Below are 20,404 nucleotides of genomic sequence, written 5' to 3'. Positions count from 1 at the left end.
AACTAAGTTTTAAAATGATTCTGTTAGGGACAGAAAATGTAATTCCCTTTCCAGGATTGTAATATGTTTTATGAATCTTCTTGCTTTCGTTCTTTATGCACATCATCTTATCAAAGTATTGAGTGCATGTATTTTTCATGATTTTTAGCCTCGATGATTAAGATCATTAACAATAATCCTACTTACTTTTTAACCTTTTTTTACATGCTTTTCCCTTAATTTAATTTCTCAAATTCTCCAGACGAGATCTTCTACAGGTAATTAAAAAAAAAAAAACCTACTAATATTTGGAATGCTTAATTTGATGCATTTTGTCTTAAAAATATTTCTGATCTACTTTTTATACTTTTTAGTGATCCAGTGTGAAGATTTTTAACTCTTTGGGCAATTTTAACTTATTATAGACTTTTAAGCATATCTCAATATTTTATGTGATGTTTGACATAAAGCAGAATACTATATTGGTTAAGGGAGAACTTGGAGTTTCATTTTTACGAACCAGGATTGAAACTGTTACAGTTCGATTTTTAAAAAGGAGGAAACATCCTAACAATTGGAAGAAGGCTAATCACTGTAGTTTCTTTTTTCCACTTATCCGTAAGTGCCAACTTTTCTTATGAATAAATTTTGGTTTAAATTAAAAAATCAGAGTGAAAAAAGTATTTAATCCTTCAGAACTTCTTTAGTCTTCCTAATTTGCTTTGAATGAGTCTGGTTACAGAGAACACTAGTCACCTAAAGTAGGTAGAGTAGTGCAACAGATCATATTTCTTGTTTTAATTTAAATAATTCCAACTTAAAAGGATGGCTTTTCCCCCCAGTGTCGGTCTATTTTAGTTACCACAACTTCTGAAGCAGTTAAAATGCAATTTTCAGGTTAACACACATTTATTAGTACCTTTTGTTTTTTCTTTAGCTCATCTCTCAAAACACAAAATATATCAGTTTTCCAGTGAAAAATCTTCAGCATTCCTCACAGAACTAACATGTTAAAGATAAAAAATTGCAGTGATTGTACACTGGGAATGAGAAGATTTAGTGCAGAGTTCACAAACTGACAGCCTGGGGGCCCAATCCAGGTGGTAGCTTGGCTTTTTTTGGCATTTATCATCCCAGCCCAGGAGAGGCTGTTTCCTTGGAATGGGGAAATATTCAAGCAAAATTATCCATTTATTTTTTCAGAGTTATGTTGACCTCTGGCCCAGAAGCTTATGTGTTTTCAGGACCTAGTTTAGAGCATCAGCAGAGTTTCTGAAAGATCGAGAGACCAAATACCACTGTAAACAGGTTCTCAAATCACTCACCGATACACACACAGTATATTTATTTAGCTCTAATAATTTATTAAAGACATCAACCTTATACAAGTAACCAAATATGCCAGAGTTTCACAGATAGTAGAATAAAGATAGAAGTAAGTACTTTACACCAGAGCAGTGGAAACAATCAGTTCTGCCCAGTAAATTATATACTGTGTTGCCATTTATATTAACGCTTGATTTTTAAGAACAAATATGACTTCTTCAGGTTGAGGGCTAGGGTTTCTTAGGGAGGGAGGTAATTTCAGGCAGGGACATCAGAATAAATAAAGGGACACAGATAAAACAGAAGATGGGGTAGTCTGATTCCATTTGAGTCTAAGATAGGCAATGGGATATATAGACAGAAAATTCTAGGAAAGGTAGGGACAAATTATGAAAGCCCCAGTTAGGAATCTTGACAGAAGCTACAGAAAATTTTTGGTTAGAATAGTAACCAAATGTGCATTTTAATAGCAGAATTCCATCTCTGAAACACAGAATTGATGAAGTGGAGAGTCCTTGTGATAAGGAACTGGTTAGAGCAATCTTTTTAAATATCTTTTAACAAAAGTTCTTATTAAGAGATATATTTTGTATCATGATCTACTCCTACTATTTCTTCCATTGCTGCTCCTATTACACGTGTGCACATACACATGGAAGTCTGAAACAAATTTCCATAAAATTACATGCAAGGAACACTGTCATTTTCAATTATAATCTATTCTTTTTCATTCTTTCAAAATTGCTTATCAATGACCCCAAAATTGATTCATAATCCGCCAATGAGTCTAGATAATTGTTTCAAAAGTAATTAATTAGGGAAGTACTACAATAATAGTTCAGAGAAATGTGGTGGTGCCTTAGCTGAGAAAGTATCAATAGGAATAGAGAAGAGGGACTATATTCAGGAAAAATTTTCTGAGAGGAATTTTTAGGGCTTTGTAATGAATCAAATGTGGAGGATAAGAAAGGTATGGAAATCAAGGCCTTTCAGCCAAGTCAAAGTGTGACCCTGATAAAATAGAGCTTGAAGATGATTCCCTTAGAATAAATATGGTATAATAAATGTGAATTTCCCTTAGCCTACCTTGTGATATCAGAAATTGAAACACTTATTTTTATACACTCATGATATAGTACTTTTCTCAGTACATGATTCGTATCAGAATGCCTAAATCTTCTGAGCATTGTACCAACTGTCTTTCCAGACCTCTGTGTTGAATAAATCATATATTCTAACTTAAAAATCATTTATCAACCTTGGGTCATATTTTCAAAAAAACATATATTTATAAGAATGACATATCAAAATAGTACTTTTTAATTTTTTAAATAAGAAACTTAAATGTCAAAGCAACATTTCTGTGACAAATTTAATGGTGTAAACACTAAGAATTAAAATACTCAAAGATATCTTTCCCACAACCCCTGTAATCACCTCCTTGTACACATTTTATTAACACCATGAATTGAAAAGGGAAAAATTATAGTTTTTCTGCCTTAGTTTTCTAGCATGGGTGATTAAAGTATCAACCATAATATTTCATAAATGTTGCTTCCTTCTTTTTTAGTGTACAACATAATTTTTAAGGACATAAATTCTATGCTGAATCAGTTCTTTCTTCTGTAAAACAGTAGTAACTGCTCAGCAACCACAGACCAATGGTGTACTCCAGTTCCTGGGTGATTATGGCAAGAGTGCATCATAATAAAGCCAAAGAATTCTTGCTTGGTTCTCCAATCCCTAGTCTAAAATATCCCATCACAAATTTTTACTCACAACAATACACAAGGAATTTCTCAACTACTGCCAGAATTTTTTCTTACACACTTTCAGACAAATAAAAATGATTCCTCTTTTTAATCACAAAAAGGAATTTAGAGTGTATATTGGTATTAATTCTGTATGCAATGTCAAGGAACATGATATTTATGATGATTCAAATAAGTGTTAGTCTTGCTAGCATATATACATTTATATTCACTTAAAAAACAATCACATGCTAGTTCTTAATGATCTGTGATAAATGGAAAAATTAATAGGTCATATTTAAATTACTCTGACAATTCATGTAGCATAACCACAAGTTTCTAACAATGCTCATGAAGTTTAATGACATATTTTATGTGTATGTATTTATTTATTTAGCCCAAGTGTTAAAAAAAATTGAGTGTCAAATCAGGAGTTAGACTGCTTGGTCTTGAACTCCAGCTCTTGCACTTAAAAACCAATGACCTTGGACTAGTCACTCATCCTCTATGTATGTGCCTCAGTTTACTTACCTGTAAAGTACATATAATGATAGTACTACTTCATTGTGTTGTGAGGATTAAATGATTATGTTTATATATGTGTGTAAACATATGTATATAACAGATATATATATGTGTATATGTGTGTGTGTGTGTGTATATATATATATATATATATATATATATATATATATATAAAGTCTAGAAGAATGCCTGACAATTCTAAGTCTCTTACAAGTGTTAAAAGAAAAACAAAGATGTTCTCTTTGTAACATTTTATTGAAGAAAATGTATTTCCTATTCCTTAATTTGACTTATATCTTTCTATTTTCTCTTTAAAAGAATTTATGTACTACACGTGGTGGAAAAGTGTGAAATTAAATATACAGTTGAACAAGAAATAGCATGCTTAACTTCAATTGTTTCTATTTATTTTGGCACACGTTTTATTTATCTCGTTACTTGCATATGTTGGGATCTGAATGAGTAGGCACTGGAGATATGACAAGATAATAGATATATAGTCAAAGGAATGCATAGTCTAGTAGGAGAACTGACAGAGCTATGTAATTAATACACAGTATAATAAATTCAATGAACGGGCCAGTAGACACTGTGTTAGTATTGTCTTAATGAAGACAACACCTGGTCCAACCAATGTTAAAATGATATAATCCAGGATTTGATACTTAGCTCTGAAGGCCTAGAGAATTACTGTTGACCATGCTCATGGATCCTCAAGCTTAAGGAACAAACATGCTTTCTGAAGAATACTGAGGTAGACTTTGGAATACCAGATTTTAAATTTTTTTCACTCAAAGTCATATGGGCCAAAATTTCCATGATCAGTGATGGATCACTGATTGGAGAAATGTGGGAATAGAGATCTTAAAGCCATTTAAATTATAGCAAAAAAATCTAGGTAAGATATAGTTAAAATTGGATGATGGCAATGAGAGTAAACAAGAAGGATCCTATTTGGGACCCTTCTACAAAGAGTGTATATGAGGTAGAATATGATAATATATGATAAGAGGAATATAAAAGAGCGAGAACTATAAGAAGTCTCTCAGACATTTCTATTTTGTTGACAGCAGCAGTGATAGTGATGTAGTGTCAAGAAATAAAAAAGAAACAACAGGTCTATGGAAGAGAAAAGAGAATACTACTGATAGTGGTTTCCAATTTGAACGTACTGATTTGAAGTGTCTCTCAGCCAATTATTGAGGAGTTCAGTGTCTGACTGGAGCTCAGGTAAGAGGTTAGCACTGGAGATGGGGATATCCTTACCCATGCTGACTGAAGGCATGGGAGTAGTTTAGCTGCCCTAGAGGTAAGGTGTGGGTTGAGAGAAAAGATGGCTGGTACAAACATCTAGAAAATGCTGGCAATTAAAAATTGATAACAAGGAGTGATTAGTTGAACATTTGTTGCCCTTTTTGATCATTTAGCATTTAACAATTCTTGCTATTTGTGGAGAATCCATAAACGGATAGAAAGGGGACCTGTTGTGTGCTACGAAAGTTAAAATGGAACAAAGTGTTTCCTTTCCCCTCTGCCTGGCAGCACAAGGATGGAAATGTGGTCAAAACTCATCTATCAAGATGTTCCTAATTATGGCTTGGGATAGTGAAAGGCAGATTCAAGGACACTGGGTTTCCTGAAAGTCCATCAGTGCCCAGGTAGTGGGGAATGGCTGAGGTGCCTGTGGCAGGGACCTAACAGATTGTTTTGAGGGCTATGATCTTTATAGTCCTTCTGTTGTCCAGCCACCCTTCCAATAAATCACTTTTTCCCCAAGTTAGCTAGAGTTGATTTCTGGCTGTTGGATACAAGCAGCCAGAAGAAATAAGAGTTAGAAATATAAGAATCAGACATCTCCGAATTTAAGAAAGAAAGTACAAATGTCACAGGAAGTCAAATTAAATAATGAATTTTTTAATAATTGGCTATTCTTTAGGATAAGATTTTGACAATATAATATTTAGTTATTATGTGTATATTGTCTGACTAATAATGTCATGTCCTGCCTTTAATAAATGAAAGAAGTTTACTCAAAATAATTACTGAACATCTACTATGAGACTATTAGGCAGTGAGAATATAGTAGTGAACCAGACAAATCAGTTCTCTGCATTAGTAGGACTTGCATTTTGTTGTCATTGTTGTCATTGCTGTTGCTTTTTGTAAATATATTGTCAAGCTCCAGATAGAGACCAGCAGTTAAAGCTCCGTTCTCTATATTGCCTACTTAGTATACACAACCATACATTGACCATCCTGTTAGACAATGCTAGACTTTATTTTTAATTGAGAAAAATTCGTTGCAAATCATTGCCCTTATGATGTCTTATTTTTTTCTTGTACTCCTTTTGTGATTCCTTTATCCCATCCTGCTGACTCGTAATTAGGAACACTACTCAAAGTTAAGTAGGCTCCAAGGAAAAAGCTAATAAATGCCAAGTTTGAGCTTCATTAAAAATGTGGATTCACAATGAAATACTGTGACTATAAATCACTCTTCCTGATTTTTCAGACTCTTGGTTGTTGGCATGCTAGAGTTAATTAAGATAGTATAAGACAGAAGGGTCTTTTGTTTTTAACTGAAGTTTTAGGATAACTCTAATTTTAGCTCTTACTTTAATCCATTCATTTATATTACAGAAAGTATTTGTATTTTATATTATATAAAAATTTATTAGAGATGCTAATAACTTTTTACTGTTCCCTTAATATTTTGAGATACTTCTTTCAGTATCCTCTCATTATTTTAAGAAAGATCCTAATGCTATAAAGGATTTGTCCTTTCAGAAGTAACATTTCTTCATATATAGTTTTTCATATTGCTCACACTTTTTATAAGATATAAATCCCTAGAAGAAGAAAAGAGAGAAAAACCTCCATATTTCAATGTGTTCATTTCAAAATTGAGCTCAATGAGTAGACTTCATTTGACTATTTACCTAGAACATCTTCCTTATTTTAGAGAAGTTAATGTAGGCTACTGATTTTATTGTGAAGAGTCTTAATTTGAATTCTTTCTAAATGTTAGTACTGTGCTTTTAAATGCCACCTCAGAAGTAGGTAATTTTTCTCCTTTCTTCTTTTCTTCCCTTCCTTTTTGTTATTCTTCCCTCAATAGTATGTGTGCATGTACTTTTAGTTACTTTACCTTTCTTCCGTAATTCATTAGTAGAAAATCTCAGAAACAACCTTCTCTTTTCCTTCACATTCCTCTCGTGTCTATTTACTTTGGTAGTTTTTCAGAAAAGCACAGCCATTTGTATATTCCTGCCTAGAAGTGACCCTCACCTGGGATTATCATCCTGTCCCATCCAAGACCCCACCCCACACTTGGGAAAGAGTGTTTACAGGAGAGCGAGGAAAGATGAAACCTCCATCTTAGCCAACCAGACTTTTAGACCAGATATGACAATCAGTAAGAGAATAGAAATCACAGCCATACTATCTTCACCTATGCAGTTGAACTTGTAACCAAGTTCTCTATATCTATTTTTTGCTTCCTTTTCATTCTTAGGGATTGCACCGTGTTTAAAAGCACGGGCTTAAAATCTCTGCCTACTTTCAAAAGATATAATCTTGGATAATTTACCTGCAACTCAGTTTCCTCAGCAATGGAAGACTTAACAATAGGGCCTGTTTCATGAGCTTGTTGTGAGAATTACATGTAATATTACATGCAAAGAAAATAGAATGGTCCCTGGTACATCATAATAGCTCAATAAAACTTAGCTATTCTTCTTCTCACAGTGATAATAAAAGACTTTTATCTTCTAGATGAATTATTTTATTATGAAGTTCTAATTGCAAAGCCTTATTTTTTTTTTGAATACTTGCATCATATTCATCTTTTTAAGTATAATTGGCCATATCTGTGAGCTTTTAAAGTTTTCACACTGGAGTGTGAAATGGAGTCAAATTTATTTTATCTAATATTTAAGATGTTTGCAGTCTGGCCCTGTCAGCCATTCAAGCCCCAATTTCTAGAGGGTACAAACTAAATTCCAGCTGACTTACTAAATGTGTTATAAATAAAGTTTGGGCTTTCTCACACTATTGCTTAGAAAGATCCTATTTCACATGCACTTTAATTTATCTGCGTGCATTTCAAAAGATTTGTAATCAAAGTAGGTTATAAAAGAAAAGAGCGTATAAGAGATTAGCATAATCTAATATATATTATCAACCCAGGACACAGAATTTTGAGAGGAATTTCAAATATTTTTAACTTAATTTTCCTAATAGTGTTCAGATCAGTGTTAGCCTCATTTATATAAATATATATATGTGTATGTGTACGTATATGTACATACATATGTATAAATTTAATCTCACAAATATTTTTGCCACTTACACTCAATAAAGAAAAAAGAAATAAAAAAGAACTAGAATCTTTGAGAGGTTAAGTAACTTGCCTGAGGACACACAGATACGGATGTGAACTACAGTGCTGCCCACACAGCCACTGCTGAAGGTAAAGCTGAGGACAGAAATGAAGCTGAATACCTTTTATTCCTTAAGGTTAAAGCTGAAGTTGGATACATTTTGTTTGATTTAATCACAGTATGTTCATTTCTTGGTATACTTCTTCCCTCTACCACCACCCTCCCCACCCTGCAATCTGAACAATTCTATGATATCTGTGCAGTTGTATCCAGTTTGACTAATGATTCTATTTTTGTTTTGACTGAAATGTGAGAATGATACAGTCTCATATATTTCTTGGTATTCTGATCTTTGTTGTCCAGAATGAGTTTGATTTTTTTTTTTTTTGTATTGTGGATTTCCCTAGAAATTATGTGACACTGTTCTTCCCACCCTTTCCAGTAATGTAAACAAATCTTGGTTTGTGAAAAAATTTCCTCTTCTGTTTGTTTAGTCATATCATTATTTTCATGATGTGTGTGTTGTTTGCATTTCTATCAAGCTGAGGATTTTATTAATTGTTATTTTAGAAGAAAGCATAATATGGGGTATGTGTGCACAGGTGTGTGTTTTTGTGTCCATCCACCATGTCGAATATGCAAATCTTACATGAAATTTCGTCCTGATTTCTTATAAATTATTTACTTCATAATAGTATAACATATAAATCAACTTCTAATTCTGTGCTTTGTATTTCAAAAAGTCTTATCAATTAGTTATTTAATATTTTTACTAAGATTTTGAAAATCCTTTTCCCCAAGAGTTTTGAGGTATAGATGGTATGTCTTAGATACTTAAAACCCTTGGTTTCATACCTGCTTAGGATCTGAGGCATGTCATGGCTGAGTGGCCTTGTCTTATATGCTTAAGTCCTGGGAGTCAGAGACTAAAACCTTGGGCTAAATAATAAAACATTCTGTCTTTTACAGAAAGATGGGTGTGAAGAATGAACCTATATACATTTCCTGTAATTCTGAAGGAAATCATATGTATAAATAATGTCAGTTAAAATTCCTATCCCGGAGTCATTCTAAACTAGATTATATTTTCCTTTTATAAACTCTATGCCCTTGGACATGTTTCTTAACCACTTTGACTTTTGTTCCTCATCTAAAAGTAGAGACAAAACTACTTCTTACCTCAAAGGAAAAATGTTTGGTTTCACATCTATTTGGAGCCTACTACCTTCACCTCAGGGAAGTAAGGGAGACTGACAGGTTGCATGTTCTATCTTTCCCTAGCAATTTTTAGAGGGTAACCACAAAGCCTAAGAAAAGACGGGTAACAGAGATTCTTTGTTCTTTTGGCTCCTCAAGCTGAAAAGAAGGATGGACGCAGACAGGATCCACAAGTTTCTTCTAGGGGCAGAAAAGAGAAGAAGCCGATCTATTTCACAGTGGATTGACACGTGTGTTTCCATTGGTAATGATTATTTTGGCCGAGGGATATCAGTGTTAGTACAGGATACAGTGGGAGTGGCCAGAGAAGAAAAGATGATAATTATGTGCTTGGAACTTGTCTTAATATAAACCAAAGGAGGCAGAAAAATAAATTAGTCTATAATCTACCCAGGATTGTTTTCTTCTCAATCTGTTATATGTGAAGGGCTGTAAGTAACAACCTCCAGTTATCACAGTACACTATGCTTTAGCTCAGTATGTTATATAACTATTTCTGTGCCTAGCACACATATATAAAACACACCAAGGAATGAATTAATAGATTGCTAAATGAATGAGTATTATCATACAGATACTATCAAGATTATATCTTGGACAAATTATGCCACTACAATAGTGCAAAGAGTAAAATAGCTAGAAAGAGTGCTGAGCCGCTAGTGCAGTGTTTGCAAAATGAACTCTCAATAAATGCCTCTGAGTAAAAGAATGAGGGACCCCCCCCAAGTTATTTAGATTGTTTATCTATAAGTTAAGGGAAATGCAGAGAATATTGGCAAATCTAAGAGATATTCCTTGCTAGGGAATTCTGTAATTTTGAGTTGTTAATACATGAAGTAAATATTCTTTCCTTATGAATGCTAGGTATTTTATATAGCTTTGAAATAAATGAAAGTACCCCCAATTCTGCATATAAGAAATGTTGACAGGTCATCACGTGTAGTGTGAGATCACAGAAGAATATTCAGTGCTCTAGAGTACAAGTGGAGCTAGTTGCATTCCTGAAAATGTTTAATCAATAATGAAGAATAAGCACAAATAAATCAAGAACTGGGCAGTTTAGAGTAAATAAAGTGCTTGGCTAATACAGTTAATTCTGTGTATTTGTTTCATGTTTTCAATATGTCAAAAATAGACAATACAGAAAGAAGTTTAGTTTGGCTACACACACAAGATCTTGAGTCTATTAAATTTTCATATGCACTCAGAAGTTTTGACTCACAAAAATCCATCCTTTAAAAATTAGCCACTCTTCCATTTCATGAAATTAAGAATAACATGAATATTGTGCATTACTCATAAATGCTTGAGACACATTCTGGCTACTCTTGAAAATTATAATCTGTAAGGAAATTTTTAAAAAGAAAGATGCAAATTTAGTGATTTCAAATACATTCATAATCTTGCTCTATCAGCAATATTGCTGCTAGTAATGCTCGGAAGTCCATAACAAGTCTAGTGAATGGCTGGAGTGTAACACAGCTGGTTGGTTATTTTGGCTTGCTTAATGCTTTTCCTTGAATCTGTGACATTCAGCTAATTATATAACTAAATATCTGACTCAACCATAGAGTAGTTAATTTACTGAACACATGTGGACATGGCATTACTCTTTATTTCCAGGGAAAAAAAGTATATATTCTCTCAGGAAAATGAAGGAGCTGGATTCCTAGAGCCAAATGCATTTTATTTTATGATGTGTCCTGTCTTGTTATTTTCCATACCTCAATTACCATCCCTCACAAAGCCTGGTTGGGTTGTCCTCAGGTCCTCAAGGCTCTACTCTTTGATCTTCAACCACTTTTATTTAGCACCATACTCATTTGGCATTATTTAATTGCATCAAATGTTGATATGTCTCCTAGGTCAACCTTATACGTCAGAAATGTTCTCATTCTATTAGCTTCTTTTTGCTTTCAAAGGGGAAAGTATTCGTCTCTCAACACTCAAATTTAATTAGTGAACATCTTACTATCTCTTAAGAGATGGATGACCAGGCAATTGAGAGTGGGTGCTGGCAAACCTGGGGGTTGGGGTGGGACTTGTAAATATGTGATAAGAAAAACTAACTAAAAATATAGAGCAAGTAACTAATGTTTTTCCTGAAAAGATAATTCAGCAGAATATAGTTTTTACTTTCTTTAACTAGGTTGGTTCTGGTTACTTTTACTATTACAGAGAAAATGAAGTGTAGATATTGCTTTTTTACAATGAGAATCCTCTAAAAGAAATTGCTGAGGAATTACAATAGCAGAAAGATATGTCTGAAGCCACCTCCCCTCACAGGAACATGTTAACAGTAATGCTGACGAATGTTCTTTCGATTTTACCTGAAGAAGTGTCAGTAATAATGATGTTCAGAATACACTTTTCCCCACAATATTCAAATTCATGTTATAATCAGCTAGATTAGAATTTTAGATTATTTTTAATATTTGTGTGGAGCACATTTTAGGACTTTAAAAATTGTCGGGTCCTTAATCTTGCATGAGTTTAACAATAAGATGTGCACCTTGACATGTTCCGGTGTAGCAAATCTTTTTCCAGGCAGTTCTGTTTCTAATACTCTTACCTTGCGGGGAAGGAGTGATATCTTAATTAGTGGTATAAATCATGTGTATAAACAAATAAGTACTCTTTAATATAATATGTAGATATAATTAAATATATATTGAAAATATAATGATCTTTAATCCATAACTTCTAATAATATTATGTGTTAATAATTTTTTCTCTTAGTAGCTTACCCTAGATAACAAAGAATTTGAAATGAAAGATTGTTGTTGTACCTAAATGTTGTCAGAGATCTAGTAAGTAATAATATATGTTAATTAAGAGAGATAAGGGAGGATATATAAGCCAGCACTTTTAATAGCAGAACACACATTTTACTTTTTAATTAAAATTTAACTTGTTTGAGAATTTAATTATTGTGACAAAATGCACAAGGAAGCGAAAACTGAGAAACTTTCATAATGCAGCTAAACCTGCAAAAATGCAGAAACAGGAAATCTGTTTATTTTCCCTTCCCTTGAAAGGCTGATAAAAGGAAAGAAAATCAGAGACTATTTTTAGTGTGTATGTATGTGTTGTGTGTGTCTGTATTCATAAAGGTATAGATGGAATAGATTTAAATAAGTTTTTTCCAATACAGTAAACTCTTACTTGTTAAAAATCTAAATTATCATTTATCGACTGATTAAAACCTACTCTTTTTTAACAAGTGAAAAGTAGGTTTCTTTTTTATCTTGTTAATTTTTAATTTTTTTTTATATTTCAAAATATAAAGGGGATACAAATGTCTTTGTTACATGGATACCTTGTATAATGCTTAGGTCAGAGCTGTAGAGTGGTTGTCCATGGAGTAGTGTTCGTTGTACTCCATCCTCCTTTCCCTGTTCTTGGCTTCCAATGTCCTTTACAACTTTTGTGCCCATGTGTGCCCATAGTTTAGCTCCCAATTATTAGCAAGTACACATGGTGTTTATTTTTCTATTCCTGATATACATCACCTAGGATAATGTTTTCCAGTTCCATTCAAGTTGCTGCAAAAGACATTATTTCATTCCTTTTTATAGCTGAGTAGTAATCCATGGTATATAAATATATACACAACATTCTCTTTATCCACTCATGACTTGATGGGCACTTAGGTTGATTCTACATCTTTGAAATTGTGAATTGTGCTGTGATAAACACTGAAGTGCAAGTGGTTGGTTTTTGTTTGTTTGTTTGTTTGTTTTTTTACTACATTGCCTTTGGGTAGATACCCAGCAGTGGGATTGCTGCATCAAATGGTGGGTCTACATTTATTTCTTTGAGGAATCTCCGTACTGTTTTCCATAGAGGTTGTACTCATTTGCAGTCCCAGCAACAGTATATAAGCATTCCCTTTTCCCTGCTTCCAGCATCCATTGATTTTTGTGTTTTTAACAATGGTCATTCTAACAAGGGTAACTTGGTATCTCACCATGGTTTTAATTTGCTTTTCCATGATAGTTAGTGATGTTGAGCATTTTTTCATATGTTTTTTGGCTATTTGTCTATCTTCTTCTGGAAAAAAAAAAATCTGTTCATATACATTGCCTGCTTTTCAATGGGGTTTTTGTTTTTATTTATTTTTTCCTTGGTGATTTGTTTGAGTTCTTTGTAGATTTTGGATATTAGACCTTTATCATATGTATAGTTTGTGAATATTTCCTCTTTTTCTGTAGGTTGTGTAATTACTCTGTTAATTATTTCTTTTGCTGTCCAGAAGCTTTTTAATTGAATTAGTTCCCGTTGGTTGGTTGGTTGGTTGGTTGGTTGGTTGGTTGTTTATTTTTGTTGTTGCTATATTTGCTTTTGGAGTTCTATTCATAAATTCTTTGCCTAGACCAATGTCCAGAAGAACTTTTCCTATGTTTTATTCTAAAATGTTTATATTTATATTTAAGTCTTTTATCTATCTTGAATTAATTTTTGTACATGGAGAGAGATAGGGGTCTTGTTTCATTTTGCTGCATATGGCTATCCAGTTTCCCCAGCACCACTTACTGAATAGGACTTCCTTTCCTCAATGTATGTTGTTGTCTGCTTTGTAGAAGTTTTAGTTAGTTGTACATAAATGGTTTTATTTCTGGGTTCTCTATTCTTTTCAATTGGTTTATGTCTCTACTTTTATACCAGCACCATGCTGTTTTGGTTAGTATAGCTTTATAGTGTAATTGAAGTCAGATAATGTGATACCTCCAGATTTGTTCTTTTTGCTTAAGATTGCTTTGGCTATTAGAGCTCTTTTTTGATCCTAGATGAAGCTTAGAATTATTTTTCTTGCTCTCTGAAATATGGCATTGGTATTTTGATGGGGATATTAAATCTGTAAATCATTTTTTTTGATACAGATATTTTAATGATGTTGATTCTACCAATCCATGAACATGGGATAAACTATTTTTTTAAATCAAGTATGCAAAAATTTATGTAACAGAATCTAAGAAGCATTACAGAATGCTTAAAGACAAATTCAAAGTGCTTTCTAAAGCTTTATTTTAATACAAGAATGGAATCAGGTTACATGAATAAAATCAGGCCCAGGTTCTTTTTAAGGTCATTTGGCTCTATTGGAAAGAACAAAACATCATATTCTGTCCCTTCCCTACATATGCATTCTCTGGAATGCATACGACATAACAGGAAAGCAAGCATTTTGTGGATGTCCTCAAAAGAAACAGAAAGGGTGATATTTGATCTTATAGTAATGGCTTTTCTGCATTACTTAAAATCTCAAAAAGTCATATTAAATATAATATCTCTATTTTTCTTACTTTTCTTATTTTTTTTCTTATTTTTCTTCCCCATTTAGGCCTATAGAAGACAATTTTAAATATTTTTGTGAGAAAGTAAAATAAGGAATTTTACTTTTTACCTAACCTCAGAGTATAGAAAAGTCAACTTTATTTACTTATGTTTATAAAGTTGTTGAAATGACTTAAGCTTGACAACTGGTACAGATTAGACTATCAAGTCCAGTGTGTTTTACTTACTTATAGAATAGCATGTGATTTAAATTGTCTACTGCACAATAGAGCCCTTGTGAATTTACCATCATCGGTTTACTTATTATAAGTTCACATTGTGTGGTTTTATGAAGACAACTACAAAGACTATTCTTAGACAACAGGTTGAATTAATCTAAATTACAATTTGACCTCTATAGTAGGGGTGCACATCATTATTGAAAGCAATATTCCTGCATGTGTGGTGACTCAGTAAAAATATAATATTAACTGGAAGATTATCTTTTGTTTTCTTTTTTTTAACCTGGTTTTAAAAAATGCTCATTCCCCATTTTTTTCATGCACACCATTTATGAGTGAATGTTTCATATTTATTTTTCGCTTATCCATTATTGTTTTTTCCTCTTCAGGTGTAATCTAGCTCCTGTGGTAGAGTTTGCTGCAGATGTGGGAACTAAATCAGATTTTATTACCATGAATCCATCAGTTGTACAAAGAGCATTTGGAGGCTTTCGAAATGAGAGTGACAGAGAAAAATTTGTGCACAGACTCTCTATGCTGAATGACAGTGTCCTTTGGATTCCTGCTTTCATGGTCAAAGGAGGAGAGAAGAACGTGGAATGGGTTAATGCATTAATCCTTAAGAATAAACTGAAAGTGCGAACTGCCTATCCATCATTGAGACTTATTCATGCTGTCAGAGGGTAAGTGACTGGAAAGGGCCAGTCTGTCCTTGGCACAATGGAACACATATAACTAAACATTTTTCCTACACAGGAAGGAGCCTCGGTAAAATCCCCAAGTGGATATATGTTTTTGTTATTTTATAATTGTTACTATATTGACAAACTTCAATTTAGATTATGGACCATATTGTTTTGACTCTTCTCTTTCTCGAAAAAGCAAATTGTTAAACTTGGCACTTACATATGTCTAATCATGAACACACTAGTGATTTTTATATTTTTTGTGCTACAGAGTTACAAGAATTCATAGTAAAATTGATGAGTTTTGGGTAAGAGAACTACAATAGAAGTGCTAAGTGGCTAGTGGGCAATATTGTATAAGCATAAATGCTAGATATATTTAAGGAGCAATTAAGTCCCATCTGTAGCCAAGAGGCCTGCTAGTGAAAGAGAAGACTGGCTGAGATAAAAATGTCTTAATACTTCCCCCCAAAGTCACAGATGTTGTTTTTATGAATTAAGTCAATGTTTCCCTTTTATCGAGGAAAGCAAGCTCAGAAAAAAATATATAAGAAATAAACTCTTGCTTAAAAGTCGAAAATCACCAAAAGGCCAGATTCACTTGTGCATATACACAGGAGTATAAAATAGATAATTTGCAGATAAGCAATTATGCATATCTATTGAATGTGTACTGAGTGTCAGACACTGCAGATACAAAAATGAAGAGCTGATCACCATCTTTAAAAATGCGTAGGCGTCATGGTGAAAACAGTGGGATATGAAGTTCACTCTTGGCATAATAGTGGAGCATGTTGTCAGGAGTGTATAATTTGTCCCTCAGATTCATGAAGAAGCTTGAAAAATGGATTTAACATTTGAACTGGACTTTAAAACAGAATAGCAATTGTCAGGGAGGAAAAAACCAAAGAGAGAGAGAATAAGAAAGCCAAACAGAAGGAAATGCTATTGCATCATTAAAGGAAACTGGGACAAAGAAACCATTAAAAGTATGAGTAAAAGTAGGGAATAAGGGAGTCCGTTGTGGTATATTAGAATACAAAATTGGAGAAGTAATGAGATCCGGTTGAGAAGCGAATCGGTTTTTTCCTGTATAAATTACAGTTTGATGTCTGAATTTGAGCATAAATCTAACTGCAGATACTTTTCTAATAAGGACAAGGAATGTGTTAGAGGCACAAAAAACAATTAGGCTTTGATTAATTTACTCATCAGAAGATAACGATGTAGGACAGACCAGTGGACATGGAAAGGAAGGGCAAGTTTAGGGGACAGATTAAATACAACAGATAGAAGTCCTAAAAGAAAAAAGTTTCCAAGCCCAGAGTTAAAAATAGTTTATTTCTTATACTGTGATAGGACTTGGCTAAAGTGTTTTTATTTTGTTTTGTTTTGTTTTGTTTTGTTATTGAGATAATTTCCTGCTAAATTTATCATTTCCTGTTTAAACCTTGAGATAGTTTCTTGTATTGTATTATTCTGCACACAATTAAATTGCATTCTTATAATTAGATCATGGCTATTCAACACTAATTCTCTTGGTGTTTGACAGGAAGTTTCAACAAAATAAGATAAAACACGTGAATTTGAGGAATAAGAAGTAACTTATATTTTTAAGTTAAAAATATTCCCATTAATTACAATTTGACTCTTACGAAAAGATACATCTTAAGAGTTAACTTTACAGTGAATTGTGTTGAGAACTCAACCTTTTAGTGTTGAAGATTCTGAGAAAAACTTAAAGGGATCACTTTCTGATCTTGAATACACACACGCATGTACACACCACTCTCTCCAGTGATAGCTGATTAAGATTTAAAAACAAATACTCTGAAGTCAGTACTCTCTGACTGGAAAATTAATGAGGAAATTTAAAATTATTCTGAATTAGTACTTTTGTTTCCGAGGTTTGGGTTTATATTTCTTAATTCAATACCAGAAGCAAAACATGAAATAAGAGGCCTGGTTGAAATAGCATATTTTCAATAAGTGAGAATCCAAGTAGAATTACATACAATTAACAACAATGAATTTGCATTGACTTTTACAGATATTTTAAACATAAAATGACAGGTCCTTTTAGTAACTTAGTAAGACTCTTCTTTCATGTTTTGTCCCATTCACATTTTATAACCATTATAAATATAAAAAATACTTCACTAGTTCCTAAGCATTTTATTTTGAAGGGAAAAAAGGCCAAACTTCTGACCAGTGGTGAAAGGAATGGTGTTTTCTTTCGATGACTGTGCTTTAGGTATTTTTGACCAGACTGATTTTGAATTCTCTAGAAAGAACTTATCTCATCGCCTTCCTTCTCATACTTCTACATATTCCCCCTTAATGTGTCAAGGAATTGAGTTCTAAATTGTGGCCAAGGATATAAAAAGTAGCTCTAATCTGTCACCTTTTAAATGGGATGGAAATTTGTACACATGATGTGGGTGAAAGGCCATTTCATTTATGGAGTTATTGAAATTAATGCAGTAATGCATGTGACTTAGCATTTGAATATAGTGTGTATACTCTATAAAGCTACTAGAACTCTAAAAGAAAATAAGGAAGTGTGAACACTGATGAAACAAAGATGATTTCTGTACTGTAAAAGCAAGGGCAAACTCCCCAAAAATAAGTATCTGTTTTACATCTCCTTTGACTTCTCTCTCTGAAACTGATAGTTAATATAGTTCAGCAAAACAGTTTAAAGAGTTTCATATCCTCTGTTGATTACTGGAAACTGCTGGCTCTCATAAAAGGTTAGAACACCCAGGACACACATTTTAGGGTGGGCATAATCACAGTGTTAAAAGGCAAAGGCCCTTCCAAGTACTACAATCACAAATAGAAAGTTTAAGTAATTTGGAAAGCAATATTCTTGAACACAATGAGAATCATTTAGGTAGTTTTCATATGGTCAGGCTTTATTATTTAAATTTTTTTCTCTCTGAAAATTATGATGCCTTACTAACTTTTAACACCCATTTAATTTTAGGATTTTTTTTAAGCTTTAAAAATGAAGCCATCAATCACAAAACTTGAGGACACTCTTGCACTATATATTATTGCATTGTCATTCTTCAAAAACCACATTAATTGACCGAGAAGGAAAAAATGTACAGGTAGATCCATAATATTTATCACTCTTGCAAAATAGTGAAAGGGTAATCTAACGGGGAGAAATATAATTACAAGTTTAAGAGAATGCATGAATGCATTAAACTGGTGTAGAATTGCAACCTTTTTATTGATATTTCTTCTGAAACCTCACATGGTCTAGATTTTTTAAAATATCGTTTTGTAAATATCTTGTGAAGAATGGAACAATTTTCATAATATTTTAAGACCAAAGAGGGGGTTTTTGAAACTTCCAGATTAACTTAACAACATGACTACAATATATAAAAGTTTGATCTTTATACATTCATAGTAAAATTATCAATGTACTGCTTAAAATCTCCCTGAAAAAAATGTGTAACCTAATGACATGTTTTATAGGATATTTTAAATTATTATCCAAGACATACTTCAAAATATATTTTATAAAATATTTCCAGGTGGCCAAAAAATCCAATTTTACAATGATTTTAATTTGATTCATAATAGCCAAGTGCTGTTTTTTTCTTTGTTAGGATGATTATACTTTATTTTTTTATTTTTAATCTGATAAAAGAAAATCAAACATTGCAGACAGTGTATCCTCAGTTTCACTACCAAACTATCATAGATAATTTCTTCATCATATTTTCCAGGAGATAGAGCTATAGATATATAAGCATATTTTAAAACTGATTTATGTGCATAAAGATAAATACATAATTATGTGAGTAGCTCTACAATTAGAATCATATGCACTCTTCTGCACTTTATTTTTATAGATTAAAATATCTTTTTGTTTTCTCATCAACACATAAATACAGCTTATTCCTTTTTAATGAGAAAATATATTACATTGTATACTTTTTTATAATTTATTTAGGTAACATTGTTTGATGGACAGTTATATTATTTCTCATTTGTTTTTGTTTCATATGATTTTTATTTTATTATGAAAAATATTTTAAATAATAAAAAGGAGAGGTGGGCAAGATAAAGTAAATATACAATTCTCATTTTATTAAGTTTATTTTATATACTAGTAGTACATTTTAAAATATGAAATTGATATATACTTAGTATAAAATTCTAAACCAATAATTATGCAGAAATATATTCTGATTTTCATTATAATATCCTGTATTTAATACTTAATGTTTGCTCTTATTCTTCTATTCTTTTGTCTATGCTTATATATACATATGCATCTATATATATATGCATACATTTAGAGCATTTTCTTTCTTTTTCACAAAGAAGGGAAATTTTAATAAACAATAATACTTGAAATATTTGGCAAACGTCTCATGACCTACCACAGTGTTTCTTAAATTAGAGTTCACAAATATATTTTGGAGGTTCTGAGAAAATGTTCTTGTTTTTAAAAAGGGTTTGTAAAACAATTGGCTTAGAGAATTTTGGTTTTTGGTCAAAATGGACGTTTAAATTTTATGTGTATTCTACTATAATTTTTTAAAAGAACATGGCAAATGTTTAAGAATTATTTAGAAATTTGATTTCCAAGGAAGGTCAAAACAAACCTCTCCTATTCTGACTGTGAACAAGACTATTTAAATACTGAATCTCAGATTTATGACCATTAAAATGTGGGTATTGGCAGGTATTAATATAATTATACAGATTCCTAGTTTCACTGGTTCTTTACTTTTGTTATCCTTGCACATGGAAATATTCAAACTGCCACAAAAAACTTTTGTACTTAACTATCTTAAACATACTCAGGAATGTCTTCTCTCTAAACCTAAAGAGGCTGACTTAACTTTTAATAATCATGGTAATAGAGATAGGTTACTAACGTATTCCTTCTTTAAAGTCATTTTCACTTGGAATTTAAATATTCTTTGTATGTTTCAAGACCATAATTAGGTTAACCCACCCTCATCTAAATGTTTTCTTGCCAGTAAAAG

At 32.3% G+C, this 20,404-nt stretch overlaps 1 protein-coding gene across 2 annotated transcripts in view; it reads left to right on the top strand.

The window, feature by feature from the left end:
- Positions 1 to 20,404, top strand: part of ST8SIA4 (ST8 alpha-N-acetyl-neuraminide alpha-2,8-sialyltransferase 4) — a 99,579-nt gene that overhangs the window by 32,787 nt on the left and 46,388 nt on the right. For both annotated transcript variants that reach the window (XM_045566577.1, XM_045566576.1), the window contains exon 4: positions 15,090 to 15,383. In XM_045566577.1, coding sequence (XP_045422533.1) covers positions 15,090 to 15,383 — 294 coding nt within the window. The remainder of the gene's footprint in view (positions 1 to 15,089; positions 15,384 to 20,404) is intronic.

The sequence above is a fragment of the Lemur catta genome, chromosome 12, assembly GCF_020740605.2.
Source record: "Lemur catta isolate mLemCat1 chromosome 12, mLemCat1.pri, whole genome shotgun sequence".
In the NCBI taxonomy this organism is placed as follows: Eukaryota; Metazoa; Chordata; class Mammalia; order Primates; family Lemuridae; genus Lemur; species Lemur catta.
The sequence above is the reverse complement of the archived record's forward strand: the minus strand, read 5'-3'. Positions and strand labels throughout refer to the sequence as shown.